At 45.6% G+C, this 25954-nt stretch overlaps 1 protein-coding gene and 1 long non-coding RNA gene across 6 annotated transcripts in view; one reads left to right on the top strand and one right to left on the bottom strand.

Moving 5' to 3' along the window:
* The window catches only part of LOC133497692 (uncharacterized), a 184612-nt gene that overhangs the window by 119662 nt on the left and 38996 nt on the right, over positions 1–25954 (bottom strand). The gene's annotated exons all lie outside the window — the stretch shown is intronic.
* On the top strand, positions 420–24852 carry sema6dl (sema domain, transmembrane domain (TM), and cytoplasmic domain, (semaphorin) 6D, like). 5 transcript variants are annotated; one of them, XM_061813785.1, is made up of 20 exons: positions 420–563; positions 7050–7239; positions 8072–8183; positions 9125–9185; positions 9385–9447; positions 9573–9674; positions 11128–11218; positions 11469–11588; positions 11841–11929; positions 14375–14592; positions 14701–14832; positions 15606–15761; positions 16843–17016; positions 17354–17494; positions 17730–17807; positions 17890–17948; positions 18478–18534; positions 19008–19190; positions 20049–20290; positions 21204–24852. In XM_061813785.1, exons 2-20 carry the CDS (start codon positions 7095–7097, stop codon positions 22326–22328), a joined length of 3348 nt encoding a protein of 1115 aa, XP_061669769.1. In that variant the 5' UTR covers positions 420–563; positions 7050–7094; the 3' UTR covers positions 22329–24852. The 5 variants fall into 5 exon arrangements, with proteins under 5 accessions (XP_061669769.1, XP_061669771.1, XP_061669772.1 ...); XM_061813786.1 differs by lacking the exon at positions 420–563 and adding an exon at positions 866–978; XM_061813787.1 differs by lacking the exon at positions 18478–18534.

The following is a 25954-nucleotide window of genomic DNA, read 5'->3' as shown; positions in this document are numbered from 1 at the left end:
TAAATCTGTAAATGCAAACAGTGCTAAAATATGTTTCAACTAAGCAGCAGCATCTCGCTTGAGCCTCAACGAGGCTGCAATGAGTTTTAACTAGGAGCAGTTGCTGACTTGAATTTTGCGGGAGGGGGGGACGGGGGGGCGCTTCACGCAGTGGGGTGCAATATGGGGTCACACAAGAAGAGGGAGGAGGGGTGTTTTTCTTTTCTCCCCCCCCCCTCCCCCTTCCTTTTCCCTTCTCTCTGTGGCTCTCTGGGAAAAAAAAAAAAAAAAAAGGAAGGAAGCCAGGCAAGCGGGCGGGCGGGCGAGGAGAAGAGCTCGGATGCTGGGGGAGGGACTGGAGCAAGAGCGCTCCTTATTGGCGGCCCCGTGGATCTCTCCCCTCGCGTGGATTGCCCCAGCTCGGCTCAAATTACACCATTTGCCGTGTCTGCTTAGTTTGTTTTTCCTCTCGGCCGGGAGAAGTTGGAGCGAGGCGCGATATATTCGCCTCCTTTTTTTGGGGAGGGGGTGGGTGGGAGAGGATTACTGCATATGGATACACGATAATAAAACATTCAGATGAGGTGAGTTTTTCTTTATTATTATTATTATTTATTTTTTTTTTTTGCAGAAATGCATGCGCGCATATGAGCACTTTATCGCTGAGTGAAAGTCGAATCGGTGTGAAACTGGCGAGCAGAACCAATTCCTCCTGTGTGCTTAAATGTTCAAACGTTATTTTACTGCACAGGATAAAGAGTGTGCAGCATTTTTAACTGCTGCTTTTTTTTTTTAAGAGGCAGACTTTGTACTGTAACCGCTCGGTCCATTTGTAACGAATAGTAACTTAATTGACTCTTTGTCCTTTTTTACGTCACTGATTTCGCCTTTCAAAGAGGCAATTTCGAGTATTTATGAGAGTAAAATCACTCCCCGAGTTGTGAAGTGTCTCGTTCGTGCAGAAGTCGCTTTTCCTCCTGTTTTATTTTCTGTGCACAGGTGAGTTGGAACTTTACGCCTTTATTTTTTTAAAATAAATGTTATGTATATTACCCTGTTATTACCAAAGTTAGCGGGGGTGCTGCCGCGTGGGTGTGCGAGGGAGGGGACGGCAAGTCCAGTTGGTTCCACACGGGAGTGTGTGTGGTGGTCGTGGATGTGTTTCGAGCATCAGTCGTCGCACCGTAAGCCCCCCCCCCCCTCCCGGAACCGAGACCGGCATAGAGTCTTGACTCAATAAATGTTTACATGACGCGAACGCAGCCGAGAAAATGGATCTAAAGCGATAAAGTGTCAGAATAGATGTTGAGATCATAAGAATCATACACGCTGGGTCTTTTTTTTTTTTTTTTTTTTTTAAATACATGGATTACCAGAGGAATATTCGGACATTTGGGCGGATTGCTCAATTCATGAAGGTAGGTTACACTATGTGATTTAAGAATAATAAGATTCATGAATGAAATCTGTTCTACATCGGTTATTTTTGATATAATTGTTTTGTTTTTTTTAATTGAAGATCAATCTTGCCTTCTTACGTCATGATGTCGTTAAAGGGACTGGCAGGGTGTTTTAACAATGTCACAGTATCCACCCCTTTTTACATTGAATAATCGAGGTAACCCAGTTGAACCCTCGCAGCGGCTGCAGTTACTTTTACCTCCTTTCCTCTTGCTGTTGCCTTGATTTAATTGAACATTATTGCACTTCTCTGTCGACGCTGGCACGTAATAGAAAAGCTCCGTCACTGTTGTCCCCTCCTCTTTGTTGTCTTTTGTGCTCGTCCCTCATGGGGACACTAAAGGCTTGTGAAAGGATTCACCACGGATGGAACTTTGAATGCCTTTGCGCCGCACTCCGGGACAATGCGAGCGGTTGTGGCCGTGCCGATGCGTGCATTTGTGTGCGTAAAAGTGCGACGCAAAACAATCCCCCCCCCCCCCCTGATGTAGGAATGCTAACACTCAATACTACCACTCAATGCTTAAAATGAAATAACGCAGAGAAGTAAATACATACCGTAGTTTTGGTCAGAGGTGGTTAACAAGCATTTGGGTGATTTTTACTGGATTAAGGGATTGGTACACAGCGCAAAATTATCTGTGAAAATCTGCCATTTGAAGGATTTAAGAAGGCAAGGATCCGAGCCAAAGTAGTGATCAAACACCCGTAAGCACCCGAAACGTTAGAAACATTCAACATTATAAGAAGAGTCATTTTCCTCTTCCTGCCAACATATTTTTTTCGAGAGCGTGGACAACTATGAACTTGCCGGTGTCGAGCCGCCCAAGACAGGTGCGCTGACAAGCTCGTCTTGTTGCTGGGCCTCGCCTCACCCCTCGCTGGCCGCCGGGTCGCAATCCGGTGACCAGAACGACCGCAGTTAACCTCTTGCTACAGCCCGGCTGTAACCCGGAACAGCCGCCATGAAAAACCCCGCGAGCTTCGGCGTTAACAACCTGGTAGACGCTCCTGAAATCCGAATCCTTCGGCGTTCACGGAGACCCGACTGATAAAAAGTTCGACCAGTCAACATGTTTATATGCTTTGTTCCTTCAAAGGCCCTTTTAGTAGCCCCCCCCACAGCCAAGTGTACTCTCCTGAGCATAGATAAGGCCAGTGACCGGGGGTGGGGCGCCATTGTGTTGTGTGGCCAAAGCCCCCCTTTGTTTCCTGGTCACACCTGCAGCCTGGCCTCTTTGTGCACAACTACTGCTGTGTGCACCCTTCCTCCAGTTTCACGCTTCCTGCCAAGGTGCACAAGAAAAGGGGGTGGTGGAGGGGGTTTAGCTAGCTTGCGGAGCCACGGGCCTTCAAAGTTGCATATTCAAAACTACCAAAAGTGACTCCAGGTTACGTTAACAGTTTTGGTTGGCAGTAACCGGAGTGAATGTATGGATAATAATTAATCCTGGGGCAATAAGGTGATCATTGGACCAGTTCTCGCACGAAGTGGCATCCCCTCCCACTGAATCCTCCTCCTGGCCAAACATGTTTCCCCTCCCGTCAGTCGTTGGTGTTTGAAGTAGACAATAAACCTCAGCAAAACGAGGCATTCTTTCGCGGCCGCAAGTAAAGACTTCTCGGGATGTAAGGGCTTGTGGCAAAGCTCTCGGCCAATGGGAAACCACCTTCGGATGCAGCCGCAGATGTACAAGCGCGACGCGCAATTGACTGATTTATATTTTCACTGCTAGCTTGAATGCAGCCACTGCCTCACGTGGGTAACTGTGCTGTATTGTGAAATGTTTTGGAAATACACAATGAGTTTGTTGCAAAGATCAGGCAGACGCCAGGCGTGGCATGTTCCCGCTCATCTGTGTTCTGAAGAACTTGCGAGGAGATTTTGTTTTTCCACCTTTCAAACGTGAGGGGTTAAATGGCTCAAATTGGACCCGGAAGGGTAATATTACCCGGCGCTGGCCAATATGTCTGACATCCACCTATCACATTCAGATTTAAGGCACGAAACCTCACACGGCGCTGATGTTTGGCATCCTTTTTACGAGCACCAAATGAGACTCCCCTGCAAAAACTGCGCCCAACTGCGCGCGGCCGATGAGAGGTGGCGGCTGACATATGCCGGCGAAAGTGCTGCTCATGGGGAGAATATGTGTTAATCTGTCATTTTAGGATCGCAAAGCTAAATCCTCGGCTTTTAACTACCAGAATTGGGCTGGAGACCGCTATGCCAAATCCACCAGAACCCCCCCGCCCAGCCTTTCACTCCCACCCCCCACCCCACCATTTTAAACACCGTGAGTTTGAGCCAACAATATCAGCGGGGAAGTGCGTGGTTGTGGGACATTCGAAAAGCCTGTAATAACAGAGTTAGAGCGAGGCAAGGCTGAATGGCGCAGAGTTGCGTGACAAGCCCAGCGTTTCTGGGCTTGTTTGAGGCCTATATGTACAGTACTTGCACACCACACACACACACACACACACACACACACACACACTAACTAGAGGGCAGGAACCAGAGCGCGCAAAGGAATAGTCAATAGAAAACATTCGGGCCTCGCTGGAGATTTAGAAGTAATTTTAGATCGCTGACCTCTGGGTGTCTTTCTGTTTTACATTAAGGGAAAGTCTTTGCCTCCACAATATGGCTATAATGGTCTCGAGCTATAGTTAGTTTCCTGTTAAATTGCATTTCGAGCAATAAGGTTGCTAATGGAGAAAGTCTGTCTTTCAGGGGTTATTTAGAGAAGGGATCTCGGTTCTGTTACCTGTGAGCAAACCCGAGCCTGGCTCCGGCGCAAAGCCTCCAGACTGTATCACAGAGCCATAGGACTGATAGATTCAGTACCGTATCTCGCACTTGTTGGGCATTTGGATCTAATCCTGTCTCGGATGCATTTGTTGATGAGCTATCGACTGCGTGGTAGACAAAGTACACTGGATGCTTTTAAGGAACACAATCGCCTCTCGTTCAAGAGCATCCATTCTCATTTAGATTAAGTTGCTTGGTGTCTATAAACCTCGCTTGGAGGCTTGACGGTGCCCACGGTTAAAGGAAAAGCCCAAGCATCGTGTGCTTGTTCTACACACGTCGGCTTCTTTGGCGCGAGACGATCTCTCAAGTTGGTCAAAAACATCAAACTCCCCATTCAACTGTTAAGTGGGCTAATGGAGATGAGGCGCAGCCATTTCCAGGTCTAGCATTACTCATAATGACATTGCTGTTTGGGAGGGAGCAGCGTCCTACCGAGGACTGAATTGCCACCATTACGCGCGGCGCGAACGACCGAACCACACTTATCGAGCGGTCCATTTGGGCTTCGCTTCAATCTCTCCCAGGTGATGCGTGATAAGTTACCCAACTGAAATCGGATTATCAGAGCTTGGGAAAAAAAAATGCGGTCGCTTGATATTTAGTGTTTGAGGCACTTGGGCGCGTTGAGATGACTCAAACGTTGGGGCATACAAGGGGGGGGGGGTAAAAAAAAGCTGGCATGCAGATGTTTTTGTTGAACTTGGTCTACTTTTGTAGTAATTTACTACTTGGGCACGGACTGTAAGGGATAAATAAAGCGAGCAGATTGAGAGAGGTTTCCACGGGGCGATGTGGTCTGGACTGCTTCCTGTGCGGATCAATCAGAGCACTAATGGCCTGGCTCTGACACACAGGAGCAGGTGTGCTTTGGGGCTAATTGAAAACTGAATCATTACTGTTTGTGCACCCGCACATGTGTCGGTCCCCGAGACACAATACGCAAACGCGAGATGATGCATGCGCTCCCGACGTGCGGATCCCAGCACGCTCCCAGCTAATCCATGCCACGGCCCGTGTGACGTCTCCCGGTAAATTGTTTATATCCGTTCGGGCTTTGCCCGCATGAATAATTTGTTTGCCTTATAAATATTTGAAATGTACACCAATCATTTAGAGGCACAGCCAGCCTCTAAAGGCCTCCTCCAAACATGTCATACACATCCATATTACCCGACGATACATTATAGGCCTATCCTCCTCATGTAATATGTCTATATTATGATGAAGTATTTAAAAAGGAAAAAAAAGTGGGGGGAAAAAGTTCACTCATCATAATTACTCTCAATGTCAAAACAACTGAGTGGCTTTGTCCTCATAACACAAAGATGGAGTGAATCACTGCAGTGCAATAAAGCTCTTTGGCCCCAAGGAGAGACTGCAGCAGGAAGAGCTAACAGAGCGCTAATAGAAGTCAGCTAAGGTCGCACAAGACGGCGCAGCGGCGACGGCGATGAAGTCGCAACGAGCCGATCGGCGTCGAGCTCGGCCCGGCGCAAGCCAATCAAGGGCACAGATGCACGGAGGCAGCGGGGTCCGCCGCGCTCCTGACGGACCGGACTTCCGTTTCAGCGATCGCCCACTGAGACGCCGCGTCGGACTTTTGGCTGACCTTCTGTTAGTTAGCAGATGCGGGGCGGGGGGGGGGGGGGGTGGTGGAAGGGAAATTTCCGGCTCTGCCACCCACCGACGCTCTGCAGAGGGCAATGCGTGTGGATTGTGCTTGTATGCTACCCACTGGCGATAACATACAAGTGCGTCATCATACATAATCAATCTGCTTGAAAGTAACAAGAAAATGAAGTAACAAAATACAAATTATGCAGCATTAGGCACTGGGCCCTGCCATAAACACTGTAAAACTGACAGTAATTATCCACTCAAAAATTTCCCAAAGATGCCACAAGGTGGAGACTAAAACCCAATAAGTAAAAACTAAAAATAAGCTTCTCACCTTACCATAACAAAATTTCTCGGTTTATGATGCTGAAGCGATGTTTTCATGTTTAGACATGGCTGTGGAGGAGTTCAAGTATCTTGGGGTCTTGTTCACGAGCGAGGGAAGAACGGAGCGGGAGATCGACAGACGGATCGGTGCAGCGTCTGCAGTGATGCGGACTTTGTATCGGTTCGTTGTGGTGAAGAGGGAGCTAAGTCGAAAAGCGAAGTAAATTACCAGTCGATCTACGTTCTTACCCTCACTTATGGGCATGCGCTGTGGGTCGTGACCGAAAGGACAAGATCCCGGATACAAGTGGCCGAAATTAGTTTCCTCCGCAGGGTGTCTGGGCTCTCCCTTAGAGAACGGGTGAGAAGCTCGGTCATCCGGGAGGGGCTCAGTGTCGAGCCAGATGAGGTGGCTGGGGCATCTGATTCAGATGCGTCCTACCGGAAAGAGACCCCGAGGACGACCCAGGACACGCTGGAGGAACTATGTCTCTCGGCTGGCTTGGGAACGCCTCGGGATCCCTTCCGGGAGAGCTGGAAAAAGTGGCTAGGGAAAAGAAAAGTCTGGGTATCCCTGCTAAAGCTACTTCCCACGCGACCCGATCCGGAAAAGCGGTAGATAATGGATGGATGGATGGATGTGGCCTGAGCACATGAAAGCAAATAAGTGAGTTTTCTCGATGAAAATTTTGACTAATGAGCTGCATCAGACTGTTTTCCATATTTTGGTCGGGGTTAAGGGTCTTCTACTAAAGGCTCTTCTTGTCTTTTAGCAATGGTAGCTGTTCATGCTCTACGTCCCGCAATTTTGAGTAAGAAAGGAATGTTTTTTTTCTGTGCCTGTCTCCAGGTAACATCTCCACTAGTGTGAAACAGGAAGTGTACGTGAGCAGCCATGGGCCAGAGAGCCGCGCTTCTGCTCAGTGAGCTGCCGCTGCTGCTGCTGCTGCCGCTGCTGCTGGTGCTAACAGCCTCACGCACTCTCCTCGCAGTCAGCTTCCCCGAGGACATTGCACCCCTGGATGTCGTCGACGCTCACTGTGAGTTCGCACGCGCACACGCAGCAGAGATGGGTCGCGATTTCATGGGTCACTAAAAACGCCAACAGTTGATATACCCCCCCCCCCCGCACCTGCAAATGCCGCATGCTATTTGTTTTTATTCATGAACCAATACGCTACACGCAGAAATGTGGCATTGTGTTCCATTGAACGAGAATAATTAAGATTTCTGCAGTAATATCGAGCGGCACGCTGCTCAAACACGATTAATGACTACAGATTTTAGCGCTCTGAATAATAGCCTTGCTCAAATTGAATTTAATTCACAGTAAATGCATTGTATAAGTAGAGTGGCACTCAATGAAGTGCGTATCTCTATCAAGGTTGGGCAATCCGGTTGTCATTAAGGTTCATGCATTCAAGCACTTCAAAATTACACAAAATATATATATATATATATTTTTTTTTAAAAACAAAAAAGCCTGGATAAGTGTCTTTATTAACTGAAAAAAATGTTGCAGAAATTTGCTGTTTTTCCTTGGAATCTGACCCACAGCACCACCGATTGTAAGAGAATCAACATTTCTTTGAAAACATGACATCGCTGGTAAAGTTAATTATAGTTTTCTCATTTATTGAGAGATTTGGAGTTATTCAAAGTGTCAGATTGGTAGGCATATTCACGTAACTCGCACAGTAGAAAAAACTATGTATCAGTGTACTCCAGCACTTCTTCTAAATCAACGAGTCCAGTTGGATTAGATTTGTGCACGCGCAACGTATCCGTGCCCGATCAGTTGTCACGTTTAATATAAGAACGTGTGTGTGTGTGTGTGTGTGTGTGTGTGTGCGTGCACGGTTGCATTTGTAGTTGCCCGGAGGTACCCCGTGTTCAGAGGCCGGCCCTCTGGTAACGAGTCGCAGCATCGCCTCGACTTTCAGCTGATGACCAAGATACAAGACACGCTCTTCATCGCTGGCAGGTATATTGAACACGCAAAGATTCTCCTTCGCGCACAAACACCGCAATTCCCTAACTCGCATCTTGGCAGGTAAACAATGATACTAGGGGGTTGTGGGGGGGGGGGGGGGGCGGAGGCTCTTAGCGTTATTGGATCCGTGGCTTCTAGGCCGTCATCTGATGTATACGGTCGATATTGATCCGGCAAAAGCATCTATCACCCCAGCCTGACGCGCTGTCAGGGATTTCTTGGCATCTCTACGTGTCGTTTGAGTATTTATGAGCGTCGGGATTAAATCTTACTACCAGCCCACTAGTATTGTAGCAGGAAATCATTTTGACATCTACAGTATAAGTGCCCCCATTCCTGACCCCTCCCCAACTGCGGTAATGTTGCCGGTGTCAGGTAAATCTCGCTGCCAGTTTTGGGTGTTCACATTATGTTGCCTGAAATAAAAGCAATTATTGTTCCCGGTCGGGTGTTCTGCATTTGTCATAACTGGCACATCATCAAAACAAGAAGTGATGTCATGCGAACAACAGAAGACATACACAATTTAAAGCCAGTTGGAAAAAAATAAAGAAAAAGAAATAAATATTCACCGGGGATGAATTTTTAGTTGACGTTTTTTGTTGTTTACATGAAAGGCGAGCCGCTGCGTTATTTTGCTCGTGATTACCGACTGAAAAACCGTTTAAACCAAAGAGCACGAAACCGAAAAGTTGTGTTTTGGGAGGCAGGCGAGTTATATGCGAATCAACAACAGATGTGCTCAGCGCTAAACAAAAAGACAAGCAGGAAAACAATGAACCGATTTGCGACGTCCCTGCAACTTTAGACCGCGTAAAAGAAGGTTCAATTGTGGCCCCCGAAATATACACGTTGGTGTTAACTAAATTCTACATTATAGCCTTTGTTCTGTCGCGTCACTGAGCTTGTGTGCGTTATGTTGCTGTCAACAGAGATCAGGTGTACCTTGTAAGTTTGAGAGAATCCTACAGGAATGAGATCATCCCTTACAGGGTAAGATTCTTGCCACGAGCTACTCTTTTCAGCCACAAATACACACACACACACACACACAGCCATTCATTACAAACTAAGCTGGTTGTAAAATGAGAGAGCTGAAAGGAGAGACGTGTGTGTGTGTATTTTCGCTCGTGCACATGCATTTAAGCACGCAGGGTTGTGTGTGTTAATGCTTCATATTTTGGTTCCACAGAAGCTGACATGGCGATCAGGCCAGGCTGACAGAGAGATGTGCGCTGTCAAGGGAAAACACAGAGTAAGTATGACTATATTTCAGATTGCGACTGTTCCTTTAGTACTTCTTAATTATGTCCTCTTTAAAAACAAACAAAAAAAAAAAAAAACCGAAAAAAAACCTAAATGCACTCTGTATATTTCAAGGATGAGTGCCATAACTTCATCAAAGTGCTGGTTCCCAGAAATGACGACCTGGTCTTCATCTGTGGCACCAACGGCTTTAACCCCATGTGCAGATACTACAGGGTCAGTACACGTTAATACATACAGCGGTGCCTTGAGATACGAGCGGCTCGACATGGCGGTTTTTACGAGATATGAGCTGGTGGCGGTGAACTCGCCCCACTTTTCACATCGAGCGGAAGTTTGATTGAATTGGCAGATTTATTGCCACACGCAGCTGAAGGTGAATGTCAAACTAAACATAAAACAAAGAGAACAGCTCATCTATTTAAATTCAGGTTAGGGCAACGCATTTAGACTGATACAGTATACAACAATACTTCGAGGTATACAATGAAGAAAATAAGTATTTTATCACCCTGCCATATTGCAAGTTCTCCTGCTTAGAAATCATGGAGGCGTCTGAAATTTTCATCGTAGGTGCATGTGCACTGTGAGAGAGATGATCTAAAAAGAAAAATCTCGAAATCACAACGATTTATTTGTGTGAAACAGCTGCAAATAAGTATTTGAACACCTGAGTAAGCCAATGTTAATATTTGGTACAGTAGCCTTTGTTTCCGAGTGCAGAGGTCAAACATTTCCTGTAGTTGTTCACCAGGGATTTTGGCCCACTCCTCCACACATTTCTTCTCTGGATCAGACAGATTTCTGGGCTGTCGCTGAGAAAAGTGGAGTTTCAGCTCCCTCCAAAGATTTTCTATTGGGTTTAGGTCTGGAGACTGGTTTGGCCACGCCAGAACCTTGATATGCTTCTTACAGAGCCACTCCTTGGTTTTCCTGCCTGTGTGCTTCAGGTCATCGTCATGTTGAAAGACCCGGCTAGGATCCACCTTTGGAGAGCTCTTTGGTCTTGGTTGGCCATGTTACAAGTTTGAGTCTTACTGATTGTATTGGGGGGGGAGAACAGGTGTCTTTATGCAGCTAACAACCTCACACAGGTGCATCAGATTCAGGATTATACATAGAGTGGAGGTGGACTTTTAAAGGGGGACTAACGGGTCTTTGACGGTCAGAATTCTAGCTGATGGGCAGGTGTTCAAATACTTATTTACAGCTGTATCACACAAATACATCGCTAAAAAAAAAAAAAAAAAATCATACATTGTGATTTCTGGATTTCTCTCTCACAGTGGACATGCACCTATGATGAAAATACAAATACTTATTTTCTTCACTGTATATACTGCCCCCAGGTGATCAAGGCACACACCAGGAGAAGCGTAATGGTCATTGAATTGAAGCAAAAATTGTGACAAAACAGTTGAATTCTTTACATTCTATTTAATTCTGTCATTGCTGTATGTTTTTATAAAGTACAATATTATAGAGTTGATTTACATCCAGAAGCGGTCTTGTGCCTCAAAAACATTCAAAGTTGAGGCACTAGTAAGTCAAGGTACCATTTAAACGTTGGTATTTACAAAACATTTGACTGGGAGCATGTGGAAACATTCTTGTACGCATTTTCTTTGCCGGTCTTTTGTTAAATGTGTGCGCTTGTTCCTCCCTTCAGCTGGATAACCTCGAGTTGGATGGTGAAGAGATCAACGGGCTGGCACGGTGCCCATTTGACTCCAAGCAAACCAACGTTGCCCTTTTTGCAGGTGGGGGTCAAACACGCAGCCGCCTACGCGCAGGAAAAAAAACAGAGAGTCTTTCTGCGCAAGAACTAATATGTTCCCACTTATGCTCTCATAATCACCTCTGTGTTTTTGCCGCGGTACAAATGTGCCTGCAGCTAAAGCAAGTCGGGCCAATTAAAGCTCGCAGATGAGAGAAAAAAAAAATATATATTAAAAGACGAGCGGCATAGCCCAGCTTTTGTCGACCGTCTTTCTTGTTTTGGTTTTGTAGAGGGGAAGCTGTATTCCGCCACGGTGGCTGACTTTCAGGCCAGCGATTCTGTCATTTATCGGAGCATGGGTGATGGATCCGCCCTGAGGACCATCAAATACGACTCCAAGTGGCTTAAAGGTAAGCGAGTGGCCCCTTCGCTACGTCTTTAGCCGCCTCCATGTTGTGTGTCGGAGCCGTTAAGAGATTGTGATGGAGAGCTCTCCTTGTCTTGCCAAACTCCTCGGGGGATATGGCCTGCTCCCTCTCAGGCAATCTAGGTCACTCCCAGTCATATACAGGCTGGTACAAATCCCTGAAATATTCAACACGCGCGCTGGTGGTGACGATGCAAAAATACTCTCAACTCTCCGCCTCTGTTTCTCCCCCCAGAACCTCATTTCCTGCACGCAGCCGAGTATGGGAATTATGTGTACTTTTTCTACCGAGAGATTGCGGTGGAGCACAGCAATCTGGGAAAGGTAAGAACAGTCCAAAGGCGCCGTCTTAATGCACTACAATTTCTTAACAGATGCCGTATCTACGAAAATGAATGAAACTTCCTCTATTGCGTTCGTTTTTTTTGGACAGAAATGGCCCAAGTGGCGGTGCCCAATCATGCGGTCACAGCACACCCCATTACAACATAGAAGAATTTTCAACATTCTGGGTTTGCTGGGAATATTTCCCTGATCTAAATCCATTACACAGTGAGGGGATTTGTCTGCCTACAAACTAATGCGTGGGCATTACGATATTCCGTGTTTGATGCCAGCGTCAGATTTGAGCAAGGCCCACCCTGAGCTGGTCATGCTGAGCTAGCCCGGAGGCCGCAATCCTCTATCAGTCTCCGCTTGATGCAGATAATTTCAATCCGAGTCGTACAGGGGTGACACTTCAACTTTGCTATCCCAAAATAGTTTGCCGTTGTCACTCCCCTGTGTTTATGAAAGATGGCGAGGAGGTGAGTGGGAGGAGCTATATTTATGCTTTGTTGCAAGATCTTGAATTCTATCACGTTTTTCGCCGTCTTTATCACTTGGCTGGCACTCGTGTTGTGAAAAAAATGGATTTAACAGACGGCGAGGCACACGTAATCCACAGTGCAAGCTTTTACTAACTCAAGGCAATAACGACACTCCCGGTCTGCTTGGCAACGCTCGTGCAAGTTGGGGCAAGATTGGCGTGTCAAATCCTGTAAAAACGTCGGGCCTTTAAAATAAAAGCACCAGTATAAGTTTTACCTCATTGTCTTTGGATCTGTGATGGCTTATTTTAGGCTTTACACAATCAGGATTTTTGGCGCCGACCAGTGAAAAAAACAAGAACCAATAACCAATGCAATCACAAGATGCAGCAATGAGTAGATAAATTGTGTACTTAATTGTTATTAAAATATATATTTACAATAAATCATGTATCTTTGTTCATCTATTCATGCCAGTGAGGGATAATAATGTTCTTATATTAGATGACAGTAAGCACATACAGCAATTAATGTATGTACTATGTATTAATATAATGTACTTTTTGTGATATTGTGAGATTTTTCAATTGTAAAGTACGTGCCTCAGCTCCAAAAAGGTTTGAATTCACTGCTTTGGTCAGATCATGTATAAAACAGGACGGTAGCACGTTTTACCCACAACCACAAGCGCTAGCAGTAGGTTGCTAGGCTACGTAACATTTTGTTGCGTGCTTGCAAGCTGTATCGTCTTGTCGCATTTGAGTTGACCGAATAAAATCGCACTGATTGTAAAAAACGGGATGCGGCAGAATAAAAAAAATGAGATTTTATTGCAGTAGTCGGACATAGTGCAGTTGTGAAAGAGCAAATTTGTCTTGTAATGCCGGGCGTTAATTGTTATCACTTAGCAGTCTTCTATCTCCCATGCAGTCGATTATTTTTTTAAAGATATTTACAGTTAGTTCTAAGTCACAAGAGACTGAAAACAATTAAATACTACTTGCTTTTGGATTCAGACATACAGTGCATGACAGCGACGCGAAGTACCGTATTTTCCGCACTATAAGGCGCACCTAAGAGCCTTTAATGTTCTCAAAAGCTGACGGCGCGCCTCATATGTGAATCAATAGTGCGCCTTTTGCCCAGCCCATCTAATGGATGCATAACGTAACCCCAGCCTCTACTCTAGCGTATATTCTATGCGGCTTATAACGCGGTGCGCCTTATAGTGCAGAAAATACGGTAAATGTCTTTCACTGAGCCAATCAATGACGTCACCGATCAAATCAGCTAATTACGACACCAAAACCGATCAGCAAAAAAATGCCAATAATCGGCTGATCTGATCAGGCCGATAAAATCAGTTTAAAGTCTCGTTTATTTAGCAGTCGTGTTGAAATTATGTAGGTCTGACTTTTGACAGGATGCGTTGCGACACTGACGTTGCCGGCGTTCCACGCAGTTATTAAAAGCTTACATTTTGGATTCAGCCTCGCCGACTACATTTTGTACACCTTGTGAAATGCTGGGCGATTAAGGGAAAAAATTTCAATGAAAACATTCTTCGAAAACATAATTGTAGGGCACACGAAAGCCAAGGTTCCAGTGTATAGAGGACAGGATCAATGCAGCGCACATTGTTGCTTCTATATTTTCTCACGCTAACTTTTGACAGGCGTTATCGTTCCGCAGTCGTACAATCGAACACGCGTCACTCGGTTCCATCAGTGCAGCCATTCGATGCGCTTTTGAAATGCACGGCCTCGACCAGGGTGGGCAGTTTTCGCACAAAAAGTCACGAGGCCTAAATAAAAATGTGTTTTCGAGCCGTCCGTGTTGAGCCGCAACAGAATGGAGGGATGCATTATTTAGTGCACTGAAAGTGTTTTTAGCGACATTCACTCAGCTGACTTCCATTTCCTCCCGCCTCTATCCTCGCTTCAACCCTCGCCCCTTTTAGGTGGTCTACTCTCGCGTCGCCCGGATCTGCAAAAACGACATTGGCGGGTCTCAGCGCGTCCTAGAGAAACATTGGACATCTTTTGTGAAGGCCAGGCTGAACTGCTCCGTGCCGGGGGACTCCTTCTTCTACTTTGACGTGCTTCAATCCATCACTGACATCATCAACATCAACGGCGTCCCGTCCGTCGTGGGTGTGTTCACCACTCAGATGAACAGGTGGGGCCTGGTGGCGGTCCACGGCTGATGGATGGACTCATTTCAAAGATGGCAGGAGGCTCTACAAAGTTGAAGTATGGCCATTTAATCACGGCGCTTCTCCAACAGTATTCCCGGATCAGCAGTGTGCGCCTTTTCCATGGCCGACATCGAGAAAGTCTTCCGCGGTCGATTTAAAGAGCAGAAGACTGCCGACTCCATATGGACGCCGTTTCCGGAAGAGAAGCTACCCAAACCTCGGTGAGGATCTTTCAAAAGCTCAGAAAGTGCCAAATCAACTTTTCGCAGGGCACACCAAGACAGACAAACGGTCAAACTCACAATCACACCGAGGGGCAATTCCGAGTCTCCAATGAATGCATGTTTTTGGGATGTGGGAGGAACCCGGAGTGCCCGGAAGAAACCCACACAGGCGAGGACGGGATTTGAACCCCGGTCTTCAGGACTTTGCGGCCAAGGCCACCGTGCCACCCAAACAAAATACAATAAACATTGACTATGACCTCTCTGTGGCACTTGACTCAACAGCTGCTGACCAGTTGCTCCTTTTCTGACCCCTTTCTTCTGTCGGTCCAGCGAAATCAAATATGTTACGCTAGTAAAAGACCAGGTATTAGCCGTGACCCAGCACGCGCATTCGCCATCTGCTGACGGTTAAATAATTAATGTGGCATAATTATACGATGATGCATTTTGAAGCCGTTAATCACAAGTAAAGTATTTCTAGGCATACCCCGTGTCCAAGACAAAAAAAAAAATCCACTAAGCAACTCCTTTCCCTGGTGAATCATTCATGGAGGATAACCATGCATATTATGCATATTTAATGTTTCCGGTTGAGGCCTTTTTTTTTGGGTGATCTAATAAGCACCTGCTCCCAAACCCCTTTCATTTTACTTTCCATCCACTTCACCGCACATGATGATTAACCCCCCCATCCCCTCGCTGTGCGATGATCACATGAGCTGCTTTGTGACCTTTTGCCCTCTGCGCATGTGAACTCTCCATTTCAGACCCGGGTGCTGCGCTGGTTACGGTCCAGCGGCATCCTTTAAGAGCTCCATCGAGTTCCCGGACGAAACCCTGCAGTTTATCAAGTCCCACCCTCTGATGGACACAGCTGTGCCTTCCACCGGGGATGAGCCCTGGTACACAAAGACCCGTGTCAGGTAAGTATCCGAAATATCACAATACTTGCATCTTGTTTGTAACAGTAACTAAAAACTCCACACAGACAAAGTACGTTATCTTCTGATTCCACTTTAAAAAGATATTTATTATGACCATACTAGTTTTTGGGGTGGTTAACCAAACGACAAACCTCGCATCCAATCTAAAAACAATGTTTAAAACTACAGCACTGCGGTGCCCGCAGCTCAATACTCAAAAAGTACTGAACGCAGCCACTACATAAAACAGAGTAAGTACATTAGAAATGTTCTGATAGTGCATTTTCAGACCGGGAATCAGCACAAGTACTTAAATCGCTTACTCACATAAACCGTGTCCAGAAACATGATAATGGCATTTCGGGAACATGTTTCACTCAAGTACACTTTCATGTACTTGAATGCGTTTCGCGCTGCCAGTCTTCCGGCCAGCATTAATTACATCACAAACGGGCAAAAAAAAAAAAATAACGTAGACACAAAACAAAATACAAAGAAACCCTAACCCTGCATGAGATGCAGGAAGTTACATACTACTACTTCTTCTTTTCCTTTCGGCTTGTCCCGTTCGGGGTCTTTTTCCATCTAAGCCTATCTCATGCATCTTCCTCTCTAACACTCACTGTCCTCATGTCTTCCTTCACCACATCCATCAACCTTTTCTTTGGTCTTTCTCTCGCTCTTTTGCCTGCCAGCTCCATCCTCAGCATCCTTCTACCAATATACTCACTCTCTCGCCTCTGAACATGTCCAAACCATCGAAGTCTGCTCTCTCGAACCTCGTCAGCAAAACATCCAACTTTGGCTGTCCCTCTAATGAGCTCATTTCTAATCCTATCCAACCTGCTCACTCCGCGCGAGAACCTCAACACCTTCATTTCTGCCACCTCTGGTTCTGCTTCCTGTTGTTTTTTTTTTTTTTTTTTTCAGTGCCACCCTTTCTAATCCGTACATTATGGCCGGCCTCACCACCGTTTTATAAAATGTGTCCTTCATCCTCGCAGAGACTCTTCTGTCAGATAAGAACACCAGACACCTTCCGCCAACATGTTTTTTACGAGTACTGCATGTGGTTTTCTAGGTACAGACTGACGGCGCTGGCTGTGGACAATGAAGCAGGCCCGCACAAGAACTACACTGTGGTATTCATTGGTTCCGAATCAGGGGTCGTCCTCAAGGTTTTGGCAAAGACCTCGTCCATGTCCCTGAACGACAGTCTACTTCTGGAGGAAATCGACGTCTTCAACAAGGCCAAGTAAGGCATCGTGAACTTTTTACCCTCTTTTGTCTCCTTTTGTTTGGTTCTCTTTTTCTGTACTCCGTCGGCCTCGTGGCTGAAGAGTCAGCAACTTTTAACTGGAGCTTCCTCGTGCTGATGGCGGTGCCTGTCAGATGTCTGCGCATTGAATGTTTGCTTTTTTTTCCCCCCGACAATCCTTTATTTTTAGATTCACGCATCATTTGCAAATGTGAAGTGTTAAAGCCCTGTTAAGACGTGAGAGAGAGCTTATCCACCTCGCTGGTGATTAAATCTTTATTGAAAGACGAGACACTAATCTGATGCACCTTTGATTCCCCTTTCCCTTTTCCAGGTGCCTGTCTAACCACGACGATGATAAGCGCGTCCTGTCGCTACACGTGGATAAAGACGCACACAGCCTGTACGTTGCCTTTTCGAGCTGCGTCATTCGGATTCCCCTGAGTCGCTGTGAAAGGCATTCTTCTTGCCAGAAGTAAGTGATGCTCTGATGCACACTTGAAAGTGTTTTTTTTTTTTTTTTTTTTCTCCTTTTGCAGCTTGCACGCTGCAGCGTTGTGCCGTTGCCTTTTAGTCCAGTTCATGTCATAAGGAAAACAATATTGCCCTCTATGCCGGGGTTAATGTTCAGCAACTCCTTACTCATAAATGATTTGATTACGGCGCTCTTCCTGGTATGATTAAATGGTCACATGATTTGTGTTTTTCAGATCCTGCATCGCGTTACGTGATCCCTATTGTGGATGGATGCCTCAAGGAGTCTGCGAGAGGATACAGCCCGGTCTTTTGTGAGCTGACGCTCCGGATTTAACGCGAGGTGTCTTATTAAAAATGAAATGATGTAAAAATTCACCTTTGTCTCATTTTCAGGACGGGCTATGAGCAGGATATTGAATTAGGGAACACTGGCCATTTGGGAGACTGTCAGGGTAAGAGTCATCTTCATACCGCTTCATCTATCCACTGACACATTTCTAACACTGACACACACACTCAAACAATACACACTCATCTGTACACTCGCACCAGTATTCATGCCAGTAACTTGCCCCGATATTCTCGTAAGTTTACGTTTGGTATTAACATACACATCTACATACAGCGAGTACATGGCCACTTGTAAACCAATGCCGCAAACATGGACATGTACATTCAAGGGTCATGCTCAGTTGGTGCAAATGGCGGACGTCTTACGTTTAACAAAAACGGCCAAAAAGATGACCACCACTGATAGCGTGTTGAAATAAATACCTGCCTTGTCAGTACAAACTGACCATGACCCCAATCTGAACCTCAGTATTGATCAGAACCAGAGGACATTCTTTTCATAAAACACTGTGTGTGTGAGTGCGCTTCCTATCTTTTATCCAACTTGCACTCACAAGCTTTTTGATCAAAGGGATTTTGAACTTTCTGAATTCCCTAATAATAATGTATTGTGCTTTTTAATTCTTTTAGCATTTTTGGGCACTACATCAGCGCCAGATTACAAATCATTTGGCGACCCTACCTCTGGTTAGTTTGATCTTTTACTCAAATGGTTTATTTTCCCTTGAGTCCAGCATCTCTAGCCCTGTCTCTCTACCACTCATTCATTGTCATGTTTTACCAACACCAAAACGCCCCCGTGAATGCAAAAAGTCACCCGCTCCATTTTAACTGTCACAAAAAAAAAAAAAAAAAAAAACATTTGCCAGGTGACGTGACTGCCTCGCTTTCCACTCATCACTTTCCTGTTCCGATCACTTCTCCTGGCATGCTCACCCACCAAAACATCTACAGTGTTGTGTACCGACTCCTCTTTGAAACTCTGTATCCTCTCTTTTGTCCCGGCCAAAATTTTGGAAGAAAAATGTCAAAGGTTTACCACTGATTTATTCCAAAACTAACTTTTCAATTTCCCATTGCCCGTGTCTACTAACTGGGATGATGACAGTGTGCTTTCTCAACGTCTTCACCATTTGTTAATAATTTGTTTGTCACCACAGACATGGAGTTTTCATCAGCACCAGTCACTGTCCTGCCCAGTGGGCCCATACCTCCCCCAGTACTCATTCCCACTCAGAGCCCCAGCACTGGGCCCGGTCCAGAGCTCTTCGGCTCGGGCTTTGTGCTGCAGGATGATCCGGCCACCTCTCATTCTTTAGACTCTCTCCCGGGGGGGCAAGAGGGTAAGGCCCGCAGGGAGCCAGCCAGCATGCTGCAGTGACCCGATAGCTGCCGACCTCTAATGACAACGCACGCTGACGTTCGAAATATGCAAACTCACAACTGCACTCTGGCAGCTCTCTAGATTAGCTGAAAAGTAGCACATTTCTGTTTCATTTTCTTTGACTCGACCTTTCACTATTTTCTGAGCTTCCTCTTTTAAAACGATCCTTTCACGTACTTCTTTTCAGTATTTCATTGATTTGATTTCCAGAATAGATTGGTTAACACGAGCGCTAGTAATAGTTTACCCTGGCTGGTAGATCATTGGCTGGCCCAGCACTGTCACAAGCCAATGGTGGACACACAGTGGATGAACTAACTCTTTTCAATGTCTGTGGTTACTAACAAACCTCCCAAAGTGCGTCGACAACTTCAGCCGGTGGAAGCGAAAAAAAAAAAATTCACTCCCGATTCCCCCACTGACCAACTTCCTCCTGGGTTGATTTCTTGGTTGAAAACAGTGATTCAGCTTTCAGATGCTAGAAACCTTTGGTGCGCATGGATCAAGGAAGCCAATCCTCCTTTTTCTTGAATTAATAAATCTTCCAACGCCAAATGTAGATGGGTGCATGTGTATGGATGCCTAACTACGTCTACCAATAACCGTGTCTTCCTCATCTGACCTATTTACAAATAACTGGGTACACTGTTTAAGGGGAGATCCAAAAGATGAAACTCATGCACAGTTGTGTTCAAGCGCATTCACATTTCTGCTGGTGAATGGGGGGAGGGCAAAAAAAAAAAAAAAAAAACACTTCAGTGACCACTTGACTTCTTTCTCAGCAGGAGGTTAACCCCCCCTCGTTGTTTATCTGTAGGCGTGTGGGATATCCAAGCAAGTGAAACCAGCCAGATGGTCCACATGAACATCCTGATCACCTGCGTGTTTGGCGCTTTCCTCATGGGGGCCCTGCTCGCCGGCCTGATTGTCTTCTGCAATCGCGAATCATTCATGCGAAAGCAAAGGCGCGTCCACAAGGATGCAGAATCCGCTCCATCCTGCTCGGACTCCGCTGGAAGCTTCGTCAAGCTCAACGGCCTCTTCGACAGTCCCGTAAAGGTATCAGTCTTTAGATACGAGGGTGGCTTGAGATGACGAGGGACTCGGCTTGGGTTTTTTTTTCAGGACACAAGCTGTCGTTGGGACAATTTTTTGCTTTGACTTGTAAGTGCAGATTGAAATAGGAACATCCTATGATAGCAGTGAACGTAACTCACTTAAAAATATGCACCATTTAGACAAATAGTCAACAGTTCTTTCAAAAAAGGGGATTAGAGTTGTTCCCCCCCCCCCACTCTCACTTGAAATTTACTCTCAAATTAAACAAAACAAAGAAAATTACACTTTTTGGATTTAAAACAACCCCATATCTTAGCTCTTCAGACCACTATGTTCATGCCAACAGTAAATCGTATCTATGTTGCAGTACTGCGATCCTTTGATCAATGGATTGAACACAAACAGTGTCGCAACATATGTAGACACTGTAACAATCATCCTCCAAGAAGAACAACTAATATAACCGATGAGCTGAGACGACACATCGGAATAAACCAAATAGCTTTTACGCTGCCCCCAGGCGGCAAGAGCGGGTACACCAGAAAGACCAGCACAATTGCGTTCACTTGATGTAGGATCACAAAAGCTTCATACGCTTTTTTAAAATCCTAATGTAACTGTGTTTCTGAAGTACAATATTATACAGTGCTATTCTGCCAGATAAAAATAGACCTTAGAACATTTGCTGTTGCATTTTGCGGGTATGCTGGAACAGATTAATGGCATTTTCATTCATTTCAATGGGAGAAGATGATTTGTAGATTGTGTTTTTAGTTATGAATGTGGTCATGAAACAAATTAAACATATCTCATGGCACCACTGTACTTTGTAAACGGCTTTAAAACACTTCAATGTCTCAGAAAATCCTCCTCACTGTTTTTTTTTTTTTTTTGGTTTTGTTCATGTACACAGGAATACCAGACCAATGTTGATTCTCCTAAGCTGTACACCAACCTGCTGAATAAAGACCTGAAAACGCCCAATGGTGACACCAAGACCATGATCCTCCGTGACGGCTGCGCGCCCCCTGAGTTGGCCGCTCTGCCAACACCCGAGTCCACTCCTGTTCTTCAGCAGAAAGGCTTGCAGCCCATTAAAAACCAGTGGGAGAGGGACCACAGGAAGGTCAGCGGTCCCCGCAAGGAATCCAACTCGACATCCAAGAGTTCTCAGCTTCTCCTGCCTTCGCCCGGTCCACCCAAATCCAACTCCCACCACCCTCACCTGGCCCTGGGACATTCTCACATTCCCAGCGCTGTTGTCCTTCCCAATGCCACACACGACCACCCATATCATGACAGTGGAGACGATACTTTACCACATCCTTCTGAGAAGAAGCTCAAGAATCCAGACTCAAAGGGAAGTAGGAAAGACCAAAAGCGGTCGGTGGATGCGAGGAATACCCTAAATGACCTTTTAAAACATCTCAATGACTCTGTGGCCAACCCTAAGGCCATTCTTCACGAGGGATCAGCGCCTCGCCCTCGACAACACCTCACACTGGAACCCATGGAGGAACTGACGGAACTACCTCCCCGGGTGCCGAGTCGCGAGGCCTCCTTGTACTCTCCTTCCTCCTCCCTGCCGAGGCACAGCCCCACCAAGAGGGTGGACGTCCCGTTGTCCACGACGCCCACCACGCCGACGGGCAGCCTAAGCATGGGGGGGACCTTGGAGAGGCCCAGAGGAGGCTATCAGCTCCAACGGAGTGCCTCGCACAGGCACTCCTTGTCCACCTCGCCGAATGGGGTGACTATGGGGGTATCTGTGTCTCGCCAGCACAGTATGAACAGAGGGGGTTACATGCTCCCGACACCCCCTTCCAGACTCGATTCCCACGTCGGAATGATGGGGGCCGGAATGCACTCGCCGAACCCTCCCTCTTTATCGCGACAAAGCAGCTACAGTGGGCACGGCTCGCTCCCGCGCACAGGACTTAAAAGGACCCCGTCGCTAAAGCCAGATGTGCCCCCGAAACCTAATGGCTTTTCGCCACAGACTCCACAGATGCGAGTGGTCAATAAGTACAGCTATTAGAAGAGCCGCGGACACTTTGGCGTGAGCTCTTTGCCTTGACAATATAGCTTTGAGCCCAGATGGCTTGGCTATTGATTGGGTTGACCCCAGTGTAAGTCTGTGGGTGTGGGTGTATACCAAGCTGAGGTGTGTTCCCCTTTAAGCGATATGCACACCGACTCACACTTCAGTTAAAAGGGAAAAGAAAAAACAGACATCACACATGTGGCCAAAGATACTGCTCTGATGTTTTTCCATTCTTTTGATTTCCATCCTGCTCGTCACGTAGGACATCTGGGCGTTCGGTGTCGCCCGTTTTCAACGTCGACGTGCACGGATTAGAACGCCAAAAGCAGCCGCCACAGAGTCCCGTCTGCGCGTGAGGTACCGGGTTTGGAAACAGTGGAATACTTGAAGAATGGCTCTCATTTTTCACTGCCTTTAAGCACTGTCTTCCCATTAATGTGAACTGAGCAGAGAGGTGAGGCCACGCTTTTGTCAGAGAGCCGGTGGCAGGGCAACGGCGAGTAAACCTAATACGCCAATCATTAGGTTCAAATAAAACACAGACCGCAAGCATACAGAAGAGTGCAAATGACGACGCGTGTTTCCGTTGAGCGCGTTTGACATCTGCGTAAGGCTGACGTGAAAGAAGCGGCGTGCAGTGGCGCAACACGCGTTAAGCCTCGGCACTCCCGGTGCACCTTAAAAATCCATCCGAGACCCAAGTCACTGTCTTGCTGAAACGTGGACGGCCTGATTTTAAGCTGAGGTGAAACTGTTTTTTTTTTTGTGTCATTTTTTTAAAAGTATTTAAAAGGTGAATAGGTTGTGCTACTTTTTAAAGATGGTCACACTGGGTTATAAACTGTTACAGGGACACTTAACTCACTGGGTTATCATCAATGCATTTGCTGCTACTGGTTTTCGACATAGCCGTTTGTGTTTGACACATTTTGTAGTTACCAGATTGGGATGACCCTAATATGGGTATGCACATCTTTTTTTTTTCTTCTTCTTCTTCTTTCAAAACAAAGAGTAGCCAACAGGTACTATCTCAGCAACCAAACACACCGTTAAGACTGATGAATTAATTCCATGATCTAACTGATATTCATGTTCAGAGTCATACTGCAGAGACTTTTCCTTATAAATGTAGCAGAACGCATTAACGCCAGTGAGCCCCGTGCATGCATTTGGCAATTTCTCCAACACTACAACTAAACATTTCGTTCTCCCGCAGCCGTTACATTGGTCACATGACTGGAATGACATTGGAATAGTATGTGACCTTTTAAGAGCTCATTCTACTTTTTTTTTTTCCCCGTTAATTCCATCGCCCACGTTATCGTTCCAGCTTTCCCTGTTAGCGGCCAGTGTACAATCAACACAATATTTACCAATGTGTCCGGAGAAGTCATGCTGGGAATGACAAAGTTTGTGTATATACATAAAATACTATAAATAAGGAGTACGCATATTTTTAGGCAAGTGAACATAAATCTGTGCATTGTGTGCCTTATCCTCAAAATTACCTACCGCATACAGTATAACATTGGCAATGTCGACAGTTCTCTCATTGTCATTTATGATTTAAAGCGTTTCAATGGCCAAAAAGTGTTGAAAATTAACTTCCGAATTGTCGTGGAAGTGATGCGGAAAACCGCTTGAACCACGTTCCACTTGTGAATGGGTTACACACACAACCACACAAAAATAAATAAAGTTGAAAAAAATGGCCATTTCCGGTGTTGACTATGTATTAATCGGCCACGTCGAGGTGCCGTGCTGTGAATGTATTTTTTTTTTTTTGACAGCGGGATGTAGTCTGTTTCGACCTCGCACTGTGGTCCAGTCAGATCCATTCAGCACGTCCCGCCCCCAGCCCCTGCATTAATACGGCGTCCGCCCGAGAGCTGTTACCGTTCGGCTCGGTTGCGGTTACGCAGAATCTCAAATTCAATTTAGTTTTTATCGGCCAGTTGGGATGACTTAACGGAATTGGTTGAACCTCACACTCCATACGGGTGACATCTATCACACCTGTTTAGCCCAAACCCACATTTTGTTTACAAGTAATGATTGTATGTAAAGACTTTTCCTTCCAGCCAGTCATCTAAGCAGTATTTGGGCTGTTTTTTTGTGGGTTTTTTTTTTTGGGGGGGGGGGGGGGTAACACCTGCAGACTGACATACACGAACATCGTTTCAACAAACACTGCTTAACTGCCTTGTACATTGCAATATGAACTCTTTTTTTTTTCAGTTGCAATCTAAATTGAAGCCTTTAAAATTGAGTAAGCTCTTCATGTGCAGGAAAAGAAAAAGAAAAAAAAACGTTTTTGGTCATGTCATTTAGATTTTAATGCTGTGCAAGATGGTGATACAAGGCCAGCTGTATATATTGGATCTCCAGTGTCTTTGAGCGTGTAGATAATGTTTTAAAGATGTACTGTGAAAGTGTAAATAATAATGGTCTTTGTTTCATATTTTTTGTTGATTTTTTTTTAACACGGCATGTATAGTTGAAATAAAACATTATTGCACCGAAATATCAGGTAAAGGAGTATTTTGTTACTTTTTGATATGATTGGGTGATACGAGTGGTGAGCACAATTCTGAAGCGGGGAGGTTTGAAAGTTCTACCTGTCCTCGCATGAGTTTTTGCCAGGCTTCCACATACAGAAAATATGCTTATTAGCAACATTGGAGATGCCTGTAAATTTGGCAGACCACGGAGAGGTGTTGTAAACAACCCTGCCAAATGTCAACATGTGAATAAATTGCCCAGTATATAAAATGAAGCTTCTAAACTAAAAAAGCAAGCGATTGACTCACGCCCAAATTTGTCGAGCATCTTTTTTATGCCTACCAATAACTACCATAATTTCCAGGCTACAGAGCGCACCTGATTATAAGCCTCACCCGGTACATTTGTAGAGGAAATACCATTTGGTACATACATAAGCCACACCTGTGTTAAAGCCGCAAGTGCCCACATTGGAAAACATGAGGTATTTACAAAGGCGGTACATAGAAAGTGTTTTAAGTTTTAATACCTTAACATAGCAACAAAACGGTAGCACCAACGGGGCCGGTAAGAAAAAGAAAAAAAAAACAGCCGCGGCGGCTACATAGTAGCAACACAGTAGCACAGCATCTTGTTTTATGCCTACAAATAACTACCGTAATTTCCAGCCTACAGAGCGAACCTGATTATAAGTCTAACCCATTATATTTGTAAAGGAAATACCTTTTCGCACATAGATAGGCTGCATCTGTGTACAAGCCACAAGTGCCCACATTGAAACCCACATTCCGACACACGAGATATTTAGACGGTACACAGAAAGCATTTAAGTTTTAATACCTTAGCTTAGCTTAACATAGCAACAACATGGTAGCGCGAACAGGGCCAGTTAAAAAAAAAAAAAAAACATACCGGTAAAAATCACTGAGACAAGGCAGTAACACAGCAGCAACACGTAAGCACAGCGCTAACGCTACTGCAGCGCTAACAGGGCCGGTTAAAAAAAAAAACATAAGACAACAAATGTCACTTCCTCGGCACTTATATTTCACCGGTCTCACTCTTACCTTTTTAGCTAAAAATGCACAAATTGGCCGCATCACCGCATAAGCCGCAGG

Source organism: Syngnathoides biaculeatus, chromosome 3 (genome assembly GCF_019802595.1).
Source record: "Syngnathoides biaculeatus isolate LvHL_M chromosome 3, ASM1980259v1, whole genome shotgun sequence".
Taxonomy (NCBI): domain Eukaryota; kingdom Metazoa; phylum Chordata; class Actinopteri; order Syngnathiformes; family Syngnathidae; genus Syngnathoides; species Syngnathoides biaculeatus.
Note: the sequence above shows the minus strand (reverse complement) of the source record. Positions and strands in the feature narration are given on the sequence as shown.